The sequence below is a fragment of the Callorhinus ursinus genome, unplaced genomic scaffold (genome assembly GCF_003265705.2).
Source record: "Callorhinus ursinus isolate GAN/ISIS: 27379988/994484 unplaced genomic scaffold, GSC_fseal_2.0 scaffold39, whole genome shotgun sequence".
Classification (NCBI taxonomy): Eukaryota; Metazoa; Chordata; class Mammalia; order Carnivora; family Otariidae; genus Callorhinus; species Callorhinus ursinus.
In genome coordinates this window covers 22,566,248-22,588,149 of record NW_027397101.1, presented here as the reverse complement: position 1 = coordinate 22,588,149, position 21,902 = coordinate 22,566,248, and the positions used below count along the sequence as shown (strand labels likewise).

Below are 21,902 nucleotides of genomic sequence, written 5' to 3'. Positions count from 1 at the left end.
AGCTTGGTTCCGTTTCACTGACACCCTTGTGATAGTACCTTGTTTTGAGTGTGGGTCCAGAGGAAGCTGAGGACTTGAACTTTAAAATTCTGAAAAATCAATAAACATCACAATAAATTGTTAAGATGAAGACAAAACTGGGAACAATCCAAAGTAGCAAACAGTGAAAATTAACTCACTCAAAAGTATACCACTAGTGATTGACTTAATCGATATTTAGCCATCATTCATAAAGTGAAAATACTCAGAAAGAGATGCATCATGGAAACACATGGACATTTTAAACACAGTATGTTAATATTAAATTTAGAAACCTAACCATTTTTTGGCTGACCTCTCAAGTCCTACCTAGTACAGATTTCACTCCCCTCTTTCATGCCACTGTTTCTGATCCTCTACCCAGAAGACAGTACTCACTTCACCAAGTGGCCACATGGCCCATGGCACACTCTAGCATCCAATATGATTATCTGTGTATGTCATTAACTCCCTACTAGATTTACACTCTTTAGGACAGTGACTGTCTTTTGCATTTCAAAAGCCTGGACCATAAAGTCCAGAAAAATAAAGGACATAAAGCCCAGTTCCTCAAGTGACAAATACTTAATAAGTAATGAGCTTAAAAAGCCATTTATCTTCCAATATTGGCTCAATGTCGTCTTCACTTCAATCACATCTAACTTCTTGCCCTCCTAGGTCATAAAAGGTTCTATACCTCCTTGTCTTTGTATATTCTAATTCTCAGACCTCAATGAAAAGCAACATTTTTTTAAATTCTTTAAGAACTTAGTCTAATAGCACCAACTAAGTAAGGTTTCATTCAACTCCTTCTAGAATGCTAGTCACGTCCACCACCATACTCTCGTAGCCCTCTGATTGAGTGTACTCATCAAATGTTATTATAATTATTATTGCTTATATCCAACTCTTTTGCCAACTTTTGAGCTTTTGGAAGGCAGAGACTGACAATAGGGTGTAATGAGAAAACAGAGGCTATGGAGCTAAATGTCCTGGGCTTAAACACCAGCCTTTGTTTAGAAACTACAACATTATTCAAGCTCCTTGTCTGGCAGGTAGCAGGTACTCAATAAATATTTAATGAATGGATGTACCTCTCAAAACCTCAGATTCTTTAGCTCTAAAATGAAAATAATACCTTCCTATGAGATATTAGAACGAATTGGTATAAAGTAATGAGAAGAGTGGTGGGAATATAATAGGTACTTAAAAAGAATATCTAATATGTATTAGAATTTCTAAAGCCTAGGACAGTTTCACTAAATATATTCTGAGTCAATGAATGGATGTACAAGCACTTAGCAAAGCCATTCAGAAAATACACTATTTGAAACATGGTCTCTATTTGCAACAAGCTTATAGTTTAATGGGGAAAATAATATATATACATATACCTGTAGCATAAAACGGAAATAAATGTTCTTAGAACAGTATAAAGAATCAAGTCTATAGCAACAGACCCCTGCTTGCACAAAAAATTTGCAAAAAAAAGCAATTCTGACAGAGAGAAGAACATGCACAGAGAAAAAGAAATAGAAAAGTTTGGAGACAGTTAAAAACCATTCCAAGCCGTTTAGTTTTCCTGGAGTGCAGGAGGCAGAAAGGTAGAGTGAGACCAGATTCTAAAAGGCCTGGTTGGTTAGGTATAGAGAGGTTGGACTCCATTTTAGGCCAACACAAGACGCTGAGGTTACTGGGAAGAACAATGACCAAAGAAATGCTCTGGGAAAATTATATCCAAACTCTAAGCAGTTAACAGAGAACACATTATTTAAATACGCATAGGGAGAGAGAAAAGAGGGAGGGAGAAAGGAAGGGACTGGGGCTGAGAGAGGGGGAGATGGGGGAAAAGAGAAGAACAGGGAGAGACAGAGAAAGAGCCAGCCAGACAGAACGAGACAGATGGACAGAGGTCTCTCTCCACATTTCTTGACTTCTGCTTCCAAGTGGACTATGGTTACTAAAGGGCTCTCTCTCTTACTGGGAGGAAATTGATGGATAGAATGGCTCCAAAGCTGTCTTATCTGAGCAACAGAGGAACCTTAGTATTAACATAAGCATGAAGATAAACCAAAATAAGACACCAGTGGACAAGAATGTAAATCTGAAGAAGAAAAACAAATCAAGTGTTACCCCTCAGCGCACACCCACACACACACACAAATTTTACAGCCATTGGTAAGCAAACAAAAGAAACCAACACAAAAACCAGTCCATAAATTAACCTGTAATAAAATCTGAATAAGTCAAAGTACAAGCAATACACAGGTATATGAGTTCAGTCCTTGAAAACAGAAAATAGATATACACAACACGTCCTCACTTTGGCTTTTAGTCTTAGCTCTTTGTCAGTAGCCCAGCAGACTTTCGGACAACATAAGTGTATATATCATAATAGTCTCCATAAAAAAGACTTTTGGTGAACTATATACTCCAGGAGTCTCAAACTGATTCTTTTTTTTTTTAATACCCTAAAACAAAAACTCAAATATGAGAATAAACTCATCCCATACTGGTTGAATCACTCATTCAGTAACTACTCACTGAATGTATGTTATGTGCCAGGCACTATGCCAGGTACTGTATCCTCAGGAAGGACAAATTTGATTTTATTCGCTGTGCAGCATTAAGAATGATTAGAAGAAGTATTATCTTATAATCCTGCCTTATCACATAATCTAAAGCATGTAAGGGACTATTATTGGATTCTTGTGGGGGCGGTAGTTTATCTGTGAAGCACTAAATCAAACTAAAAGTTCACAAAGATTTCAAGTGAAAATCAATTGCTGCGCTTTAATGGAAAAAGAGAAAGGGTAAGCATGAGTGGGAATATGGCTACAAAAGTGTAGACATAAATGAATTCACCACTCTCTCATTTTGCCCATTTCAAGAAGAGATAATACAGAAAACGTTAAACAGAATATATGAACCTTATAGCAAAGCATCTTCCACCAAGTGTTTGAGTTTACTGCAATGACAAATACCAAGCAGCTCACAAAGTTATTTTCCTCTCCTAAGATAGTCTGATTTTACAATCACCCTCATTGTACAGATGTATATAGGAAATGTGAACTAACGTGTAAAAATCATATCTTTATGGGAAACGTAGAAGCAAAACACAAATGACAATATGTCTATACTATATGGGAGATTCTGCCCTGCCCCATTAAAGTCTTCGTATTTTTTTAGAACTAAAAACACTAATCAAATGAATTTAAACTTTTGGCCTCCGGAATTCCATTATTTTAGAAACCCTATACTTTTAACATACTGACTTTTAATTTTATTTATTACATACTGACTTTTTAAAATCTTGGCTATATTCTCATAATAAAAACTTGATATCCTTTATGTAAATAAACACTAAAGACACAGAATTGATAAGGGTGGATAGTCTCCCATTCCTAGCAGTCCATAAAGATATCATGTCCTTAGAACAAAAAGTGTTAAAGGATTTTTGGCAAACAAAGAGTATGAGTATCTTTTTCCCTAAGTCATTATAAAGCCCATGTCTTTTCAATGTAGAAAGAGAAAATGTATTGACCTCCAAATGCATACCTCATATTCAGCCGTATTGACTGTTAAGGAAGGAACGAGAGAAAACAGTTCACTGAGGGTCTTCAAAATGAGAGGTCTCGTGTCACAGCTGAGCTTTGGGGAGAGTGCATTCCAAGTTGAGCGAATGCAAACGACCTGTGAAGCAAATGAAAGAGTCAATGCCTAACAAAATCCCAACTGATAGGAGGCCCTTAGTACCGAGTACTATCTTTCATTATAAGGAAACCAAAAAAGAACAAGAACATTCCCAGAAGGTAAGACTTGGTAAGGTATCACTCCTCAAAAGAAATGATTTAAACCAATATAAACTGTGGTTGAAGAAGATCCAGCCTGACTCACATGACAGCTTCTTTACTACTTTATTTTGCTAACCAAGGAACTAAAACTCTCCCACGTGTACGCGTGCAAGCATGCCCCTGCGCACAAGCGAGTTAGATTAGCTATGTATGTTGTTGAAGAACCATTCTCTGAAACAAAGGGTAAGATAATGTTAGAACATTTCTAAAGGCAGGTATCTGCAGCTTTTGTAGTTTTTCAGGCCTGCTGAAATTGTGTCAGCATTCGGAAAATTGAGATGTTAATATATATAAATTGAACATGCTCAAATCATCTTACAAACATTTCAAGGAGGCAGGAGAAGAGCTGTATTATGTAAAATAATAATTTGGGCACCTGGCTGGCTCAGCTGGTAGAGTGAGCAACTCTTGATCTGGGTGGTTGTAAGTTCAAGCCCCAGGTTGGGCAGAGAGCTTACTAACTAACCTAACTAACCAAATAAATAAAATACTTTAAAACTTTGCTTTAAAAGTCACTTCAGATTCTTTAAGAGGCTGTTAAATGACAAAATAAAACTACAGCCCAACAAAAATGTTTTTTTTAACTCGACCCAATTTTTTTTTTTTTTTTTCCGACCCAATTTTCTAAACCAAGTGTTCTTAGTTCATTTTACTATCTGATTTTCTGGAGAATCAAATGTCTTCTTAAATTTGATTCCAACTACAACAGATGATTTCTTCACTTAGAGATACTTTATTAACATTTTAAACTTCAGGCAAGAAGAGTGCCAACAGAGATCAATTAGATTGAGTTTAACAAGGATCAATCTTTCTAAAATACTCCCATCTCTTCTCTTAAGCTTCAATTAATGCAGACAATTTATCTCTATCTACAAACATAAATTACTTAGGAAAAACTACATAAGGAAGTAAGTGAAAAAATGTCAAAGATAAATGAATAATATATACTTAAGGACACAGATTAAGGAGAGGCTTGAAGAGGAAACCGCAGAAGGAGTATCTCAAACACTTGGATTTGATGCTTTTGCTCTTATTTTCTTCTTCCCATGAAACAGCAGAAAAGTGTTCTTTGGCTTGGGACCCACTACAACTTTCTATCGAATTCACATTTGGGGAATACTGTGTGACAGGCATGTCAGTAGGCATGTTTATACAAAGTAGCACTAATATTACAAATCATCGGTATTTGCAATCAAAAGATAAACGAATTCTTTCAAAGCTATCAATTCAACATTGAGTATATGCCCAGAGTGGCATAAAGTACCAAGAGGAACAATGAAATATAAAACACAACCTAACATCTCAAAGAATTTAGCACCTACTGAAAAGGAAGAGAATGTATATAATTCTAAATTATCAGGAAGCAAAAGGTATATGATTGAATTTTAAACTGTGTTCAAAAGCAAAGAGTTTCAGGAGGAACCAAGGACTAAAGTGCTGTCTGGGCGTGGGGGTCAGAGAGAACATCAAGAGCCAGGAAGCCTAGAGGTGGGACTAGAAGAAGGAACAGACAGAAATCAGGTAGATACTCCCTGAGCAAGTGGAAAGCATAGGTCAAAACACACAGAAAGCGTGTTGTAGGCGCAAAACTGGTATGCAAAGTACCAGTGAGGGAAGGCTGACAGATCAGAGAGGACCTAGGATCCCAAAATGAGTTTGAATCAGAATCAAAAAAGAAGAGGAAGCCTCTAGCGGTTTCTGAGCTGGGGAACAATCAAAATGAAAATGCGACCTTTGCAAGAATCTTCTGGTGGTCTTAGAGCCAGAGTCAAAGCAGTCACCCAACCTCGTTAATTCCTATGTCTCACTGGTCCCCCCAACACATACAGAGCCTCAAACATTTCCCCCAAATCTCATGCTCAGTGTACTCACTAATTGTTCACGCTTTCTCTTCACTTTAAATGCCCATCTGATTCCAACGGAGGGGGTTTCAAGACCCAGTTGAAACCCCGATTCCACAATTAAGCTTTCTCTTACCGTTCAAGCCCCCCTTTTATCCCTGTCTTTCTTCCACCGTCTAACACTTAAAGCTCTGCACCATCCAATTTAGCATTTAATTATACACTGTCTAGTATTATTCACGATTTTCGTGAACGTAAGTTGTCTCCTCAAGTAGATATTAAGTTCTTTGAAGATAATGATCATGTCTCATAGTTCTCATTCCCCAATCACCTAGCATGGTACTAAGAATATAACAGATTATCAGTACTTATCAACTATTCATGGTACTGGAACCTGAGAATGTTAAATCTGAGATGGAGAATAAAAGAATTAAAAGAACCTGGAGAGGGCGCCTGGGTGGCTCGGTTGTTAAGTGTCTGCCTTCGGCTCAGGTCATGATCCCAGGGTCCTGGGATAGAGCCCCGCATCAGGCTCCCTGCTCCGCGGGAAGTCTGCTTCTCCCTCTCCCACTCCCCCTGCTTGTGTTCCCTCTCTCACTGTGTCTCTCTGTCAAACAAACAAACAAAAAATGAACCTGGAGAACGAATCGGGAAGGGGAAGGTTTTGCAACTAAAGACCCAGGTGAATAAAAAGTAACATTAAAAAAAGGAGGGCGGGGCGCCTGGGTGGCTGAGTTGGTTAAGCGTCTGCCTTCGGCTCAGGTTCTGGGATTGAGTCCTGCATTGGGCTGGGCTCTCTGCTCAGTGGGGAGTCTGCTTCTCCCTCTCCCTCTGCTGCTCCCCCTGCTCGTGCTCTCTCTCTCTGTCAAATAAATAAATAAAATCTTAAAAAAAAAAAAAAAAGGGCCTTGCCCTTTCCGTAGGGGCTGGGTGGGCAGGAAGGCTACATCCTCCAAGTTTATTCAAGGATTCGCAGAACTTTTTTAAAAAAGTCTCCTTTCTAGAAAGTTTGAAAGCGAAGGCCTAAAATGGTACTGTACATATGGACCATGAGAAGCTATTTCAGAACCACAGCCGCAAGTGTGGCCTTAGATGGGAGCAAGGTATACCTGCAGGGAATACTTATAAACCTAGGCTTGCCCCCATAATCAGAAGCAGGGAAGCCTCTAGTAAAGAAGGCTGCTTTCTTGGACCTTCCCAACCCTGGGCTATTCTTGACACTACATGGCAGAGATCTCCTGGCCCTGAGGGCTCCTTGAATTTAATCTACTACCATCTTGCTATATCCATCTCCTGGAACCCTGTGGATCTGATCCACTACCCTCGTGACCCGTACAATCTATTGAATTATATCAGATTAGTCAGGCTCATGGTCCTGGCCTTTACGGGCTTGTTCTGCCTCTACTGTTCATTACCCAATCACTTGTCTGTTCAAAAAACAAATTGACTTCTGGCTCTAGGAATGTGATGGGCCACACCTGAAGTGACTAATAAAGAAGGAAATTCTGCTCTATATAGCTGAGCTGGGAAGGAAAAAAGGTAGGGGTGGGAGCATGGGGAGAGGGTGGTGGTGTTAATTACCTAGTGCCAGAAACAAAGAGGCAAATTACTACACTGAGGGACTGTAAGAAAGTTGTCAGTTTCCATAACCTAATAGCTTGTGTTTCAATGTCCACGGGAAAAGAGGAGACACTGCCTTTATCCCTACAGAAGGCAGGAAGTTGGAACTGAGACCCTCAGGGTGCCTGGGTGATGCAGTTGGTTATGTGTCCAACTCTTGGTTTCAGCTCAGGTAGTGATCTCGATCGAGGTACTGATCTCAGGGTCATGTTCTTAGGGTCCTGAGATAAAGCCCCCCCGGTGGCCTCTATTCTCAGTGGGAGTCTGCTTAAGACTCTCTCTCCCTCTCCCTCTGCTCCCTCCACTTGTGTATGCTCTCTCTCTAAAATAAAATACATAAACTTAAAAGAAAAAAAAAAACCCACACAAAAAACTAGCACCTTCAAAAGAGCGGACTCCTTAGCGTAATGGCTGGACTAAAAACCACTGAGCTGAGACACTAACATAAAACACAGCAGTGAGCTAGGGGGCATCTGGATCACTCCCAAAGGATATTCCTATAAAGCACAACCCAAAATGGTTCACAGAGAAAAATGAAATAAAATAATCTCCTCTAAAAAGGAGTTCATGATAAAAAATTTTTCAAAAAACTATGGCACAGTCCAACATGAAAAAATCAACAAAAACAAGAAACAGCAGGACTAACCTTCTAAGACCTTCAGATAACAGAACAGCAACACAAAAGTACTTCTAAGAATTAAAAAGATTTCAGACAAGGCATTTAATTGCCAGTAAAAGAATACGGCATGATGGAAAAGAAGAACCAAATCTGGAAAAGAACCAAATAAGATCTCCAGAAATGAAGAATATAATTACTGAAATTATTAACCCAAGAGATAGAAAGTTATCCTAAATATAGACCAGAGAGATTAGAGTTATAAAACATAAAAAGAAATTCAAAGTCAGGTAGTAGCAATAAGAGGTGGTCTTTCTGATATTTATCAAGAGTTCCTAAAGGAGATTCATTTGAGAAGGGCCCTGAGAGAAGGGGTTGATTCCAGGACTGGACTAAGAAAAATATAACTTAAGTTTGGAGCATCTTATGCTGCCAGAAGTAGGGAAGTGTTCAAAAATGGATGTGGACTTGTTGAAAGGACATAGGGGCCAATCTCAAAGTGTTCCCAATGGTCAAATAAAAACCCCTAAGTCCACAGAGGCAGAAATAGATAAATAAATAAGAAAGAAGGAACAGCTCTTCCTTACAGAAAAATTCCGATTGATAAATGTAGAAGCAATGAAAGGAAAAAAATCACCAATAGACAAACACCAGAGGAATAATTGTCACAGACAAGATCTGTTGGTGGATGTTAAAATTAGGGGGCAAAAGTGTGAGGGCAAACAGGACAACTAGATAGTCTCAAGGTATCTCCTCCAAAAATGGGTTAATTACAGAAGAAAGAACAGTAACTGTGATGTGGAGAAACCCGTTAACCAAGTAATTGAGGCTAACATCACCAAGTGATGAAGGTTAATATCACCAGTAATAAAACATATCAACTCCATGTACTCCTGATAAGATACACTGAGAAATACTACTTCTGGAGTATTCTTGTCAAAAAAATGCATAAGCTCCATCTAATCATGAGGAAACACTACATACACCCAAATCGAAGGACATTTTACCAAAGACCTAACTAGGACTCTTCGAAAGGATCAGCATCGTGAAAAGTAGAGAAGACTGAGGAAGTGGCACAGATGGGAAGAACTAGGTAACTTGACAACTCAGTGCAACATGAGACTCTGGATTGGATCCTGGAACAGAAAAAGGACTTTAGTGGGAAAACTATGAAGCCTGAATAAAGTCCATAATTCAGTTCATAGCATTACACCAATGTTAATTTCTTAGATTGGATGGTTGTGCTACAATTCACCTAAAGTGTACAACTCGATGGTTTTCAGTATGATACAAAGTTGCATGACCATCATCACAATCAATTTGATCATTCATCCCTCATTTCCCCCCAGCCCACCCAATCCTAGGCAACCATAAATCTACTTTCTGTCTGTATAAATTTGCTTTTTCTAGACCTTTTCTAGAAAGGAAATAATACAATATATGGTCTTCTATTATGGGCTTCTTTCAATTAGCATATTGCTTTTAAAGTTCATCCAATGCGTAGTATGTATTGGTATTTAGTCTTTTTCATTGCTAAATAATATGCCATTCTATGTATATGTCTCTCTGTATTATTTTTTGAAACCTTTCTGTAAGTTTAAAATTATTTCAAAATAAAAAACAGGAACAGAAATAAAAAAAGAACCACTTAAAAAAATAGTGGCTAAGAATTTCCAAAGTCAGAGAAAGGCATTAATTCTCTAAGTCATCAGCAAGAGAAATAAAAATAAGCTTATGTCTATATACATTATAAGATGTCTGTTTAGCACCAAAAGCAAAGAGATATCAAAGCTAAATAGGCAAAAAAAAGAGACTATCAAAAAATAGAGACTGTTGGGACGCTTGGGTGGCTCAGTCAGTTAAGTGTCTGCCTTCGGCTCAGGTCATGATCTCAGGGTCCTGGGATCAAGTCCCACATCGGTCTCCTTGCTCAGCAGGGAGCCTGCTTCTCTCTCTGCCTGCCGCCCCCTGCCCCGCCCCCTCACTTGTGCGCTCTCTTGCTTTCTCTGACAAATAAGGAAATAAAATCGTTTTTAAAAAAATTAAAAAAAAAACAGAGACTGTCTACAAAGGAACAGTTTAGAATAACAACAGACCAAAATTAACAAGACCAGAGACCATGCAATAACATCTTAAAGGTCTGAGGAAACTATCAGCCTATAATACTGAATCCATCATTCACTAGTAAGGGCAAAAGAAACAAGAATATATGAATGAAATTAAATAGAACACCTACACATTAAGCACATTATAGCATATGAATATTTACGTACATATTACTCAGAACACGTTGCTCAGTTTGTCTATGAGTTTTGGAGAATACATCCCATTCTAAGTGCTTACATTATGCGTATTTTATTGCCATTTGTGTTTCTCGGGGAGAAGGACACCTTCGCCCCGTCATTGTTCCCCTAGAATCTTAGCAACACTAAACGGCACAGATTAAGAGGAAAGACCCTGGGCAGCGTGGTACACTCGAAAGAGCACATGACTGGAGTCAAAAACCCCAGGCTCTCCCATTTGGTAGCTGAGTGACTCCGGCAAAGTCATTAATCTCCTTCAATCTGTTTCCCCAGCTGCAAAACGGAAATAATAGTAGCAACACCCGCTCTATACAGCACAAGGTTACCAGTAAAGGCAATGTTGAGACGACTGTATGCAAACGTGCTTCACATCCTGTAAAAGAAGGTCATTGCTGTTATAACCAGTGGGGAGAAAATCACGAATCCCCAAAGAATCAAAGCCTTTGCGTCTAATTCTTATGCCGTAAGAACGACTTTGCTCCTTCACATAGGAACAGAGGGCTATCTTCTAATTTTGCTTCCAAAAGCTATTTCTAGAAATTCCTGGGAACAGCCTACTCCTTTTGTCCTGATGCTTTCTTCCAAGAGAGGGGAAGCTTTTAAGAAAAACCCTCGGGCAAGGAAAACTGCCTTATTTGCCCTTTTCATAATGAAGGTAAAAGAAACTGCCTTCAAAATTAAAGGACTCAAGTCATCATCATGCAGTGAAGTCCTCTTGAGCTAATTCAGCACACACAATTCATAAAACAGGATGCTTCTGTTACCAAAATACAAGAATGGGGGTTACAAGGGAGTTTAAGCAGACACAATCAACGGGGCAGGAACAATGAGAAAAATAACACTTTCTTACCCTAATAATATGGGGTTAAAGGTTATAAGTATAAAAAAAAAATGACCAGCACAGGTTTATTTAAGTATTTTTGCAGTCCTTTCATGGTCTGAGACTAGTTTATGACCAAGGCAGTGTCAGAGAAAAATAACTGAAATAAGTACTGAGTTGCCTTTTTAAAAGTCCTTTATAATCGAAAGGACAGTAATTCCAATGACTTTCTATTACGGTTGCTCAGTTTCTGTCCTGTACATGGCAAATAACGTAGAAGCACGTATCTAAATTCCAAACTGTGGCTCAGTAAATCAAAAAATATTTGTACTTTCTGCCCTCATATTAATCCCTAACCTCTCTATGCCATCTCCAAAAGAGCCACCACAGAGACCTTTTGAATTATGCTGTATTTCTGGAAAACTGGCAGTTTGTAGTGCAGACTGATAATTCTAGTATCTGAATAGAAGGGGCTTAGGACTGTGTAAGTGACACAAGCAACAACAGGGAGGCATTTATTAAACAGACTGATCTAGGCTATCAAGCCACCCAAGGGACTCGCTACTCAGTGGCCAGGGATTTTAAGTTTCTCTTTTATTCCCCCACATGAGAAGTTGCAGCTTTCCGAGCTACCTCCCTATAGGGAACAGTATCTTCTGATGCAAACTCCACTGATTTCTCGGCATGAACAGAAAGAATGACACAAAGAGCTCCCTGAAGGGGCGCTCACTTTTCAGTTTTGCTAGATTCTGTCCGGATTAATTAACTACTTCCTGTTGGACATTCTTCTGGCCTGCACTAGCAAACTCACAGTAAGAATGTGTCAGAAATATCCTTTGATAACAAAATGATTAGTGCTTTATTCCCTCCCCGCCAAATAACCAGAGGGAATCTTTTTTTTTTAAAGGTCAGTCCTTTCCACTGTGCAGATAAATGGAGGTTCGATTTCAAGGTAGTAAAGAAAAATAAGAGAAATTCAATCAAAATAGCTCAAAATTTAAAAAAAAGTCAAATTGCTAAAAAGTTGCTCAGCAGACCCAGAACGGAAAGCCAAGCAAACTCAGTATCTACCACCAACAGGAGTAAAATATCCCCTATCTAAATTTTGGAAAGGGCGAAAGGGACTATATGAGTGCACTGTAGAAAGAGCTTGAGAAACAGTTTAGTGTCATTACATACTGAAAAACCAACAAGCTAGGCATCAAAAATAATGCATAAATTAAGCAATCACTACAGAGGCTCTAAAAACACTTTACAGAACAATTCTAAATGGCACAGATGAAGCTTTTAGAAATACCTACTGAGTTCAGTCCCCTTTTACAATGATGGAGCTCCATGAAAACATTTCTCAATAACCAATGCTGCCATTACTGAAATGTAGCCTGATTCCACGTTCACGTTCACGTTCACAAAATGGTTCTTCTATCCTCCTCCACCCGCTCTGGGTATCCACAGATTTGAGGATAACCCAACTGATGAATTCCTTGTGGGTAACAATAGTGAAGATCAGTCTTACATGCCTGAATGACTCAAAAAGATTCATCTACAACCTCCTGATAACAAGGAAGACCCGTACCTGGGAAACCTTCCCAAAGAAACAAACATGCTCCTGTTTAATGGAAACTGAAGGCAACACCTGTAATCTACGAGCGCGAGAGAACAAGAATTTGGCAGGCCTTCTTTAGGAATTATTTGTTCTTTCGTGCAAAAAAGCCACTGAATTACGACGAAAATGGCTCCCCTTCAAAAGGTTTTAACAAGTACAAACCGCTTTTCCTTCCCGACAAATGCAGTAGCTAGCACAGTGCTTGGCATATAAAGGTACGCCCCTCAAAAAAATTAAAAAAGTGTTGAACGAATGAATGGTGTGAACTGGAAGTAGAGAATGCTGGCGAGAACAGGGCTGGAGATTTTTCTGTCAAGCACCAGAGAGTGAATGTTTTAGGCTTAGAGGGCCACCCATCCTGTAACTAACCACTCCACTCTGCTGCTGCATCACGAGAGCACCACTGATGAGGACAACACATATATACTGCAAATATGGGTAATCAGTACACATAAGGGGTAAGAAAGAAAACCAAAAAACGGCGAAGCATCAGAAATGGCACGACTTGTGTAGAAGAGAGGAATGGTGACTTAATTAAGAAATGCGTCCTTAAAATCAGTATTATGAACCGTCCCTTTGGTTGATGCCCTAGAGGTTTCACACCTCAGAAAATGACCTAAGAAATATTTACAGTAAGCAGAAATAGGCCATCCTTTTATACAGTGCCGAGAAGGCCGTTCTGGAGAGTTGGAAAAGGAGACACGGCATGATTTCAGGCAGATAAATGCTGGGGGAAGAGTACAGTGAGGGTGAAGATCTGGCAATGTCCTCACCTAAAACTAACCACACTGGCCTCTCCCATAGAATGTCTTCCAATTCCTCGTGTGCCCCAGTCTGTACACTGCAGCTTGAATGAATTCTTCATTGCAAACTGTAAATGCTACTCCCTGGACTCAAGTCTCCCGAGAGAGAGCAAATCGAAACCACTCCTCGGCAAACACCAAGGAGTTCAAAAATTGAAATTATATGCGAGAACTCCACGAGTCTAAATGAGCTATTAATGTCTTCTTAAATTATTCTCAGCAGTCTACTTTGCACCTGAATAATTATACCAGAAAATCCAGAAAAACATCAGCACTCCAGCAATGGTAAAGGAACTTTTCAAGAAAAGAAGCTACAATTGCTGGGGGAGAGAGCAGATAGATCGTTGATTTTTTTCTTTTTTTTAAGATTTTATTTATTTATTTGACAGAGAGAGACAGCGAGAGAGGGAACACAAGCAGGGGGAATGGGAGAGGGAGAAGCAGGCTTCCTGCAAAGCAGGGAGCCCGATGCGGGGCTCGATCCCAGGACCCTGGGATCATGACCTGAGCCGAAGGCAGACGCTTAACGACTGAGCCACCCAGGCGCCCCAGATCATTGATTTTCAAGGGTCCAACTCCACGGGAAGGAATATTAAGACAATGAGGAAACAAAGGGCACCACAAGAAAGTGCAGAGGCTACTTTTAGGCAAATAGGCTTGAGTGATGGAATGCAGAAAGGGTCACAGTGATCCCCAGGCTGAATAGAGATGGGCCTATCGGAGGACCCACCTCAAAACAGCAATAGGCCCGAACTGACCAATGGGCTACTTACAACCAGGCATGGGTTGCCAAAAAAGGGAAAATTCCAAATGTCACCATACCTCATCTTCCCTCTTTTTTTTTTTTTTTAAAGATTTATTTATTTGAAAGAGAGAGAGAGACAGAGAGGATAAGCAAGGATAAATTTATATATATATATAGAGAGAGAGAGAGAGAGAGAGAGAGAGAGAATATAGGGGCACTTGGGTGGCTCAGTCGGTTAAGCCTTTGGCTCAGGTCATGATCTGGGAATCATGGGATCAAGCCCTACCTGGGCTCCCTGCTCAGCAGGGACTTTGCTTCTCCCTCACCCTCTGCTCCTCCCCCTGGCTTGTGCTCTCTCTCAAATAAATTAAAATCTTTGGGAAAAAAAATAAGAATATAGAAATGCAATGCTAACCCCCCAAATTCTTCTCAAACCTAATTGTCCATTTGTATCAGAAATGTACATCTGCTAAATAATAAAGATTAAGACACAAAAAACACTGATCACAGTGTGGTTTACAATATAAAAAAAAAAATCAAAACAAATCAGTAAATAATTTAAGTATCCCACAACAGGAAATATAGCCATGTGCTCACACAAGTCAATGCACAAGTAGATTACTAACATGACTTGGTGCTCATGGTAAACTGCTAGCTGAAAGAACAGATTACAAAAGAATATATAACACATCGCTCTAACATAGTATGATCTCTTTTTTTGTTCTATACCTGTGGCTTAGAGGTGATTTTTAATCTTTCCCTCAGTTATAATTTATGACTTTCCTACTACATACATATAATACTTGAGTCATATTTTAAAAGAAATATATATCCATTTTATGCATTTGGGCCTCAATCATTTTTCTACAGTTAAAATTTATTTGATTCTCCCATTTCCCTATAGCTTGCATAAAGATTTAAAAAAAAAAAGATTTATTTTCATATGACACCAAAATTAGTGTATTTTTAAAATGACATTTGGCAAAGTGGTCATTCTTTGGTAAAAAGTGAGATTTATGTTTCTTCCTTCCACCCGCCTAAATTAATATTTTACAGGGAAATCTGAAAGTTTACGATAGCTGTTCTTCCCCTACAAAATGGGAGCCAAACATTTTGGCTTCCACCACACCTGGGAAACCTAATATAATTCCAAAGGTTTCCTTAAACATCCTCACTGCCAGGCAGGATTGCTCCTCCTGCTACAAAGCATAAGCTAGGAATTAACAGCTATTCCCAGCACATCAAATAAATATATGGCTGGTGATAACTATACAACCCATAAACACATGCCAGGAAAATAATACTGCACAAAGCTGGAAAAATTCTGAGCAGATGGACTCAAGAGCTTCCTGTAGGGTCTCAAAGGAAATAATAGCCAGTGGTACCAAAAGAGTGTAGATTTAACATGCTACAACATGGATGAACCTTGAAAACATTATGCTGTATGAAAGAAGCCAGTCACAAAATACCACATATTGTAGGACGCCATTTATATGAAACAGAAAACAGGCAAATCTATAGAGCCAGGAAGTAGATTATCGGTTGTATAGGATGGAGGGTGGGGGGTGAGCGGGGGAGGGATGGAGTTAATGTGGGGGTGACAGCTAAAGGGTACAGTTACTTTGCGGGGTGATGAAAATGTTCTAAACTTGACCATGGTGATGATTATCTCTGAATATACATACCATCAAATTATGAACTTTACATGGGTGAATTGTACTGTGTGTGAATTTTGTCTCAGAACTTTTTACCAAAAAAAAAAAAAAAAAGTTTAGATTTAGTGTGGTCCTACTTGCACCAGGGGAACAAATATTTTGGTATCCCCCAACTCTAGGTTCAAACCTCGCCCCTGCCACTAATTAGCTGTATTAACTTCAGTTTCCTCATCTGTAAAATGAAGGATAGTGTTTGTGTTGGTCAGGATTCTCCAGAGGCACAGAACCAATCGGAGGTTATAGATAGTCGGATGGATGGATGGATGGATGGATGGATGGATGGATGGAGAGAGAGAGAGAGAGAGAGAGAGAGAGAGAAGAGAGAGTTACTACAATCTGCTGTCAGCAACCTGACGAACCAGGAAAGCTGATGGTATAATTCAGTCCAAGGCCATAGGTCCGAGAACCGGGGAGTGAGAAGTCTCAGAGTCTGAAGGCCCGAGAACCAGGAGCCCTGATGTTCAAAGACAGGGGGCAACGGTTGTCCCAGCTTAAGAAGAGAATTTGCGCATTCTTTGCCTTTTGGTTCCACTCCCAGCCCTCCATGGATTGGATGATGCAGCTCACATATTCATGAGGGAGGATCCCTTTTGTCAGTCTACTGATTCGAATGCTAATCTTTACCAGAAACGCCCTCGCAGACACACCCAAAGATAATGTGTTTTATCAGTTATCTGGGCATCCCATACATCAGTCAAATTAACACATAAAATTAGCCATCACAGCACTAATACCAACCTCACAAGGTTACTCTGACGATTTTTGTTTTAAGACTTAGGATAGTACTGGGCAAGGGGTAAGGGCTCAGCCAATGTTTACTTTTGGCATCAGTATTAAGATTATATTCTGGGGGCACCTGGTTGGCTCAGTCAGTGGAGCATGCGACTCTGAGTTTGAGCCCCAGGTTGGGTGTAGAGATTACTTAAAAATAAAATCTTAAAAAAAAAAGATTACATTCCAGTTTTAACTCTTTACCTTGGGTAATTTTCTAAAGATGGACCAGACATGAGACCCCTATCCATTTTCCAGCACGGGGCTGACTGTGCTTCATCAGAATTCTACTTCCATGCTCATCACTCAGCTTTCTACTTGAATCAACACCTTTTCTGGGTCTGAGGAGTATGGATGCATAGGGTGTTCATTTGGCATCTGCTTCATCTAATTGGCTGTGCTTCCCGTAAAACTCCCATCCCATTGTTTGGAGAATGCTCCCAGGCAGAGCGGAAGAAGTAAAGAGATTTTTATAAAAGCTCTTGTCTCTCCTTCACGCTCTTTTCTCTTCACTCATTTGTAGTGGACTTACAGCTGCTCAAGGGAGGGGCTGAAGCGAACATGGCCCCGCGGAAGGAAAAGAGGAACACCAGGAGGTTGACTGTTTCCTCCTGGGTTGGCTTTCCTTTTACATGTGATGAAAGGGAAATAGAGGCGATGTGGACGAATCCTTTGTCCCTCTGCAGCCTACCCTCCAGGTGAGGGGAAGAAGGTCAGACAGGAGTAGAACCTCCACACAGGAGTGAGTATGCATTTCTCTGCAGTGGCCTCTGAAGTTTTGATTCTCAGAAACCTAGTGTAACCACGAACGTCTAGACGGGGCACAGGAGGCTAAGGAGAGAGCACCCAACACGATCACCGAATAGCGACATCCTAGCCTGAAGTCCCAGGGGGCGACCCAGAAGCGTCTACTTGAGTGTACAAGGGTTGGAGGCCTTCCCACTTTTCCTTCCCACAACTCCCCCACGCATACACTACAAGAAAGAAAGTAAATGTCAATGTAGAATTTTTATTGCAGTAATAATAATAATGTTTGAGATCTCCTTGTGTTCTCCCATTTATTACAATGTATCATATGCTTTATTCTCAGCTGTCACCAAATCATCAGTAATGCCTACCTCTGTTAGCAGCTGCAAAAGGCTCACATTTAGTGCGTAAATAAAAGAATAACATTACAATGATCAACCATATTTTCCAAAGTAACTAAAGATATATGTGAAAAATTCATATCCTATGTAGAAAAAAGTACAGGGAAAGCAACACTCCCATATAATGCTGGTCAGAGTTAAAAAGGGAGAAATCAAAAAACAAAAACAAACAAAATAAAAGGGGGAAATCTTTATGGATGGTAATACACACCCTTGGGCTAGCAATTCCATTTCTAAAAACTTATTCAAAGGAAATAATTAGCTATGTATGTTAAGGTTTAGCTCTAAGGACGATCATCACAGCTCTGAATATGCGGGTAAAAAATCAGAAACAAAATACCCATCAATAAAAGATTGGTAAAAGTATGATACATGTAATGTACAATAAGATACTATGTAGGCATTAAAGTATGTGTATACATATTGCCAGAAAGAGATGCACACAATACATTAAGAATACATTTTGTGGGTGCCTGGGTGGTTCAGTCATTAAGTGTCTGCCTTGGGCTCAGGTCATGGTCCCAGGGTCCTGGGATCGAGCCCCGCATCGGGCTCCCTGCTCAGTGGGAAGCCTGCTTCTCCCTCTCCCACTCCCCCTGCTTGTGTTCCCTCTCTCGCTGTCTCTCTCTGTTGAAAAATAAATAAAATCTTAAAAAAAAAAAAAGAATACATTTTGTATGCTAAATAGTATGCTCAATACACTCTCATCTGTTAAAATATCTGTAGGTATACAGCCATACATATATATAAAAAGGCACAAAATTATATATGGCAAGTTGCTTAAGTTAGATTTATCTCTGGATAGTGACTTTATAGGTGCTTTTTTGTTTCTCGTTTTGCGTATCTGTGTTTTTTTATTTTTTTTAAAGATTTTATTTATTTATTTGAGAGAGAGAATGAGAGAGAGAGAGAGAGAGCGAGCACATGAGAGGGGGGAGGGTCAGAGGGAGAAGCAGACTCCCCGCTGAGCAGGGAGCCTGACGTGGGACTCGATCCCAGGACTCCAGGATCATGACCTGAGCCGAAGGCAGTCGCTTAACCAACTGAGCACCCAGGTGCCCTGTGTTTTTTGATTTTTGAGCAACAAATATGCCGTGCAATAAAAAACACTTTAAACACTCAACATATATATTCTAAAAAACAAAAATTCATTGAGGGAGTGGAATAGAATGTGAAATCATAACCTTCCTGGACAATTCAGAGTGTCTCGTAAACAAGCTGGCGTTCAAATCTCCTAATAGGCCAACCCTTCTGTTAAGAACTAGGACTAGAGAGAAATAAAAAGAGCCTATTACCTCCCCAAAGTAGCTCACAGGAGCACAAACATGCGAAGCAAATATTTACAGTCAGTTATAATGCTCAAATAGAAAGGGATGCTTTGGGGCAAAGAGAGGACACAAACTTAAGGGATAAGGAAATTTCATAAAGGAGAAACAGAAACCAATCATTTAACTTCATTATTAACTAGAAAAGATCTCACTAATTACAGAAGTTTTACTAGCATTCTTAGATTACCTGAAATTACCTTCAATTACACAACTTATTCCGAAGCAATTCATAATCCTCCTCCGTACAACTTATCACAACTGCAAACTAGGAGGCGTACCATGAATGGTTAAATGTCCATTTGCTCCGGGCCCCCAACTTAGAATGAGAGCTTCCCAGGGATTAAGAACGAGGTCTGTCCTTTACATCATTCTATCTGTAGCATCTCATGGTGCCTTGTGCATAGTGGGCACACAAATTTTAGTTGAAAAAGAATGAATATAAATAAAAACGGTTAGTTTCTCTTTTCCTCCATTGGGTTGGCTCAGAAAGCAGGTTGCCTTGCTTGGCTCAAGGATGCGTGTCACTTGTCACCAGAATCAAGTCCCTCTCTAATACTGTTCTGCAAATGCTGGCTCTAGACCCTAGCCAATTCTAAGTGGTTCTCCAATTTCCCTTTTTTAAAAATAATCTCTACACCCGATGTGGGGCTCAAACTCAAAACCCCAAGATCAAGAGCCACATGCTCTACCGACTGAGCCAGCCAGGTGCCCCCCTTCAAAGCATTTCTATACCATGTAACAAAAAAATCTGAGAAAAAGGATCATCTTAACAGACCTCTTCATAAAGATGGCTTGCAATGACACCTTTGAAAGACATCTTACCATATGTTACACAAGAGCAACCTCTAATCCAGTGACCTATAAGCATGCTTGTTTGTACAGCTCTACTGGTTAAAAAAAAAAAAAAAAGCCGTACCAGCATATATATATATTTATTCATATGATATATACATGAATGATAAGAAGGAAAATATTAGGCAAAGTAAGAAAACTTAAAACAATTGTTCTCGGGGTGCCTGGGTGGCTCAGTCATTAAGTGTCTGCCTTCAGCTCAGGTCATGATCCCAGGGTCCTGGGCTCAAGCCCCACATCGGGCTCCCTGCTCCATGAGAGGCCTGCTTCTCCCTCTCCCACTCCCCCCTGCTTGTGTTCCTTCTCTCACTGTGTCTCTTTCTGTCAAATAAATAAATATAATCTTAAAAAAAATTATTCTCAATAAAGGAAAAGGTAAAACATCTTTAAGTTCAGTAATTTTTTTTTTTTTACAAATTTTATTTATATATTTGAGAGAGAGAGAGAGAGCACAGAGGAGGGGCAGAGGGAGAGGGAGAAGCAGACTCCTGGCTGAGCAGGGAGCCTGATGTGGGGCTCAATCCCAGGACCCCAGGATCATGACCTGAGCCAAAGGCAGACACCTAACTGACTGAGCCACCCAGGCACCCCAAAAGTTCAATAACTTTTCTACCTCTATGTACTATATATTTCTCAGAGACACTCCCAATCTCAGTACAAAATACTGTAAATAATATAATCTGCCAATAAGCACATGAAAAGGGCGCCTGGGTGGCTCAGTTGGTTAAGCGACTGCCTTTGGCTCAGGTCATGATCCTGGAGTCCCGAGATCGAGTCCCACATCAGGCTCCCTGCTCAGTGAGGAACCTGCTTCTCCCTCTGGCCCTCCGCCCTCTCATGTGCGCTCTCTCTCTCTCATTCTCACTCTCTCAAAATAAATAAATAAATCTTTAAAAAAAAATAAGCACATGAAAAGCTGCTCAATACCATAAATCGGCAGGAAACTGCAATCAAAAACACAGAAAGATACTTCATACCCCATAGGGTAACAATAAAAAAAGACAGTAACAAATATCAGTGAGCATGTGGAAAATGGAAACTCATACATTGCTGAGAAGAATGTAAAATGGCGCAACCACTTGGAAAAATACTTTGGCAATTCCATAAAAAATTAAAAAGAGTTATCATATGACCCAGAAATTCCATATGTATCAAGAGAACTGAAAATGTTAAGTCCATGCAGAAACTTGTGTACGAATGCTCAGAGCAGTATCCATAATAGCTCTGTATCCATAATAGTATCAATAGCAGTATCCATAATAGTATCCATCATCCAGATGATGTCCATCATCTGATCAATGGATTTAATGAAATGTGGTATAGCCATTACAATGGAATATTATTCAGCCATAAGAAGGAGTGAAGTTTTGTGAACTCTGAAAATATCATGCTAGGTGAAAGAAGCCAGACACAAAAGGCTACATACTGTATGATTCCACTGACATGAGAAGTCCAGAAGAGGCAAATCTATAAAGACAGAAAGTGGTTGCCAAGGACTATCCTTTTCTCAAAGGGAATTGAGAGTGGCTGCTAATGGGTACAGAGTTTCTTTTTTTTTTTTTTTTTCTGTTTAAAGATTTTATTTATTTGACAGAGAGAGAGCGCAAGTAGGGGGAGCAGCAGAGGGAGAAGGAGAGGGAGAAGCAGGCTCTTGGCTGAGCAGGGAGCCCGATGAGGGGCTCGATCCCAGGACCCTGGTATCATGACCTGAGCCAAAGGCAGACGCTTGATAACTGAGCCACCCAGGCACCCCGGGTACAGAGTTTCTTTTGGAGATCGTATTTCTCAACCTCATGGGTAAGCTTACATACAATCCACTTTAGAGACCACTGCTCTTGACAATGGTCCCAAACTTCACTGCA

General features: G+C 39.9%; 1 protein-coding gene across 5 annotated transcripts in view; it reads right to left on the bottom strand.

Annotated features, from left to right (window-relative positions):
- Nucleotides 1–21,902, bottom strand: part of FOCAD (focadhesin) — a 307,583-nt gene that overhangs the window by 115,613 nt on the left and 170,068 nt on the right. For all 5 annotated transcript variants that reach the window (XM_025887857.2, XM_073880862.1, XM_073880859.1 and 2 more), the window contains 2 exons: nt 3,577–3,711; nt 39–89 (listed from right to left, as the gene is read on the bottom strand). In XM_025887857.2, coding sequence (XP_025743642.1) covers nt 39–89; nt 3,577–3,711 — 186 coding nt within the window. The remainder of the gene's footprint in view (nt 1–38; nt 90–3,576; nt 3,712–21,902) is intronic.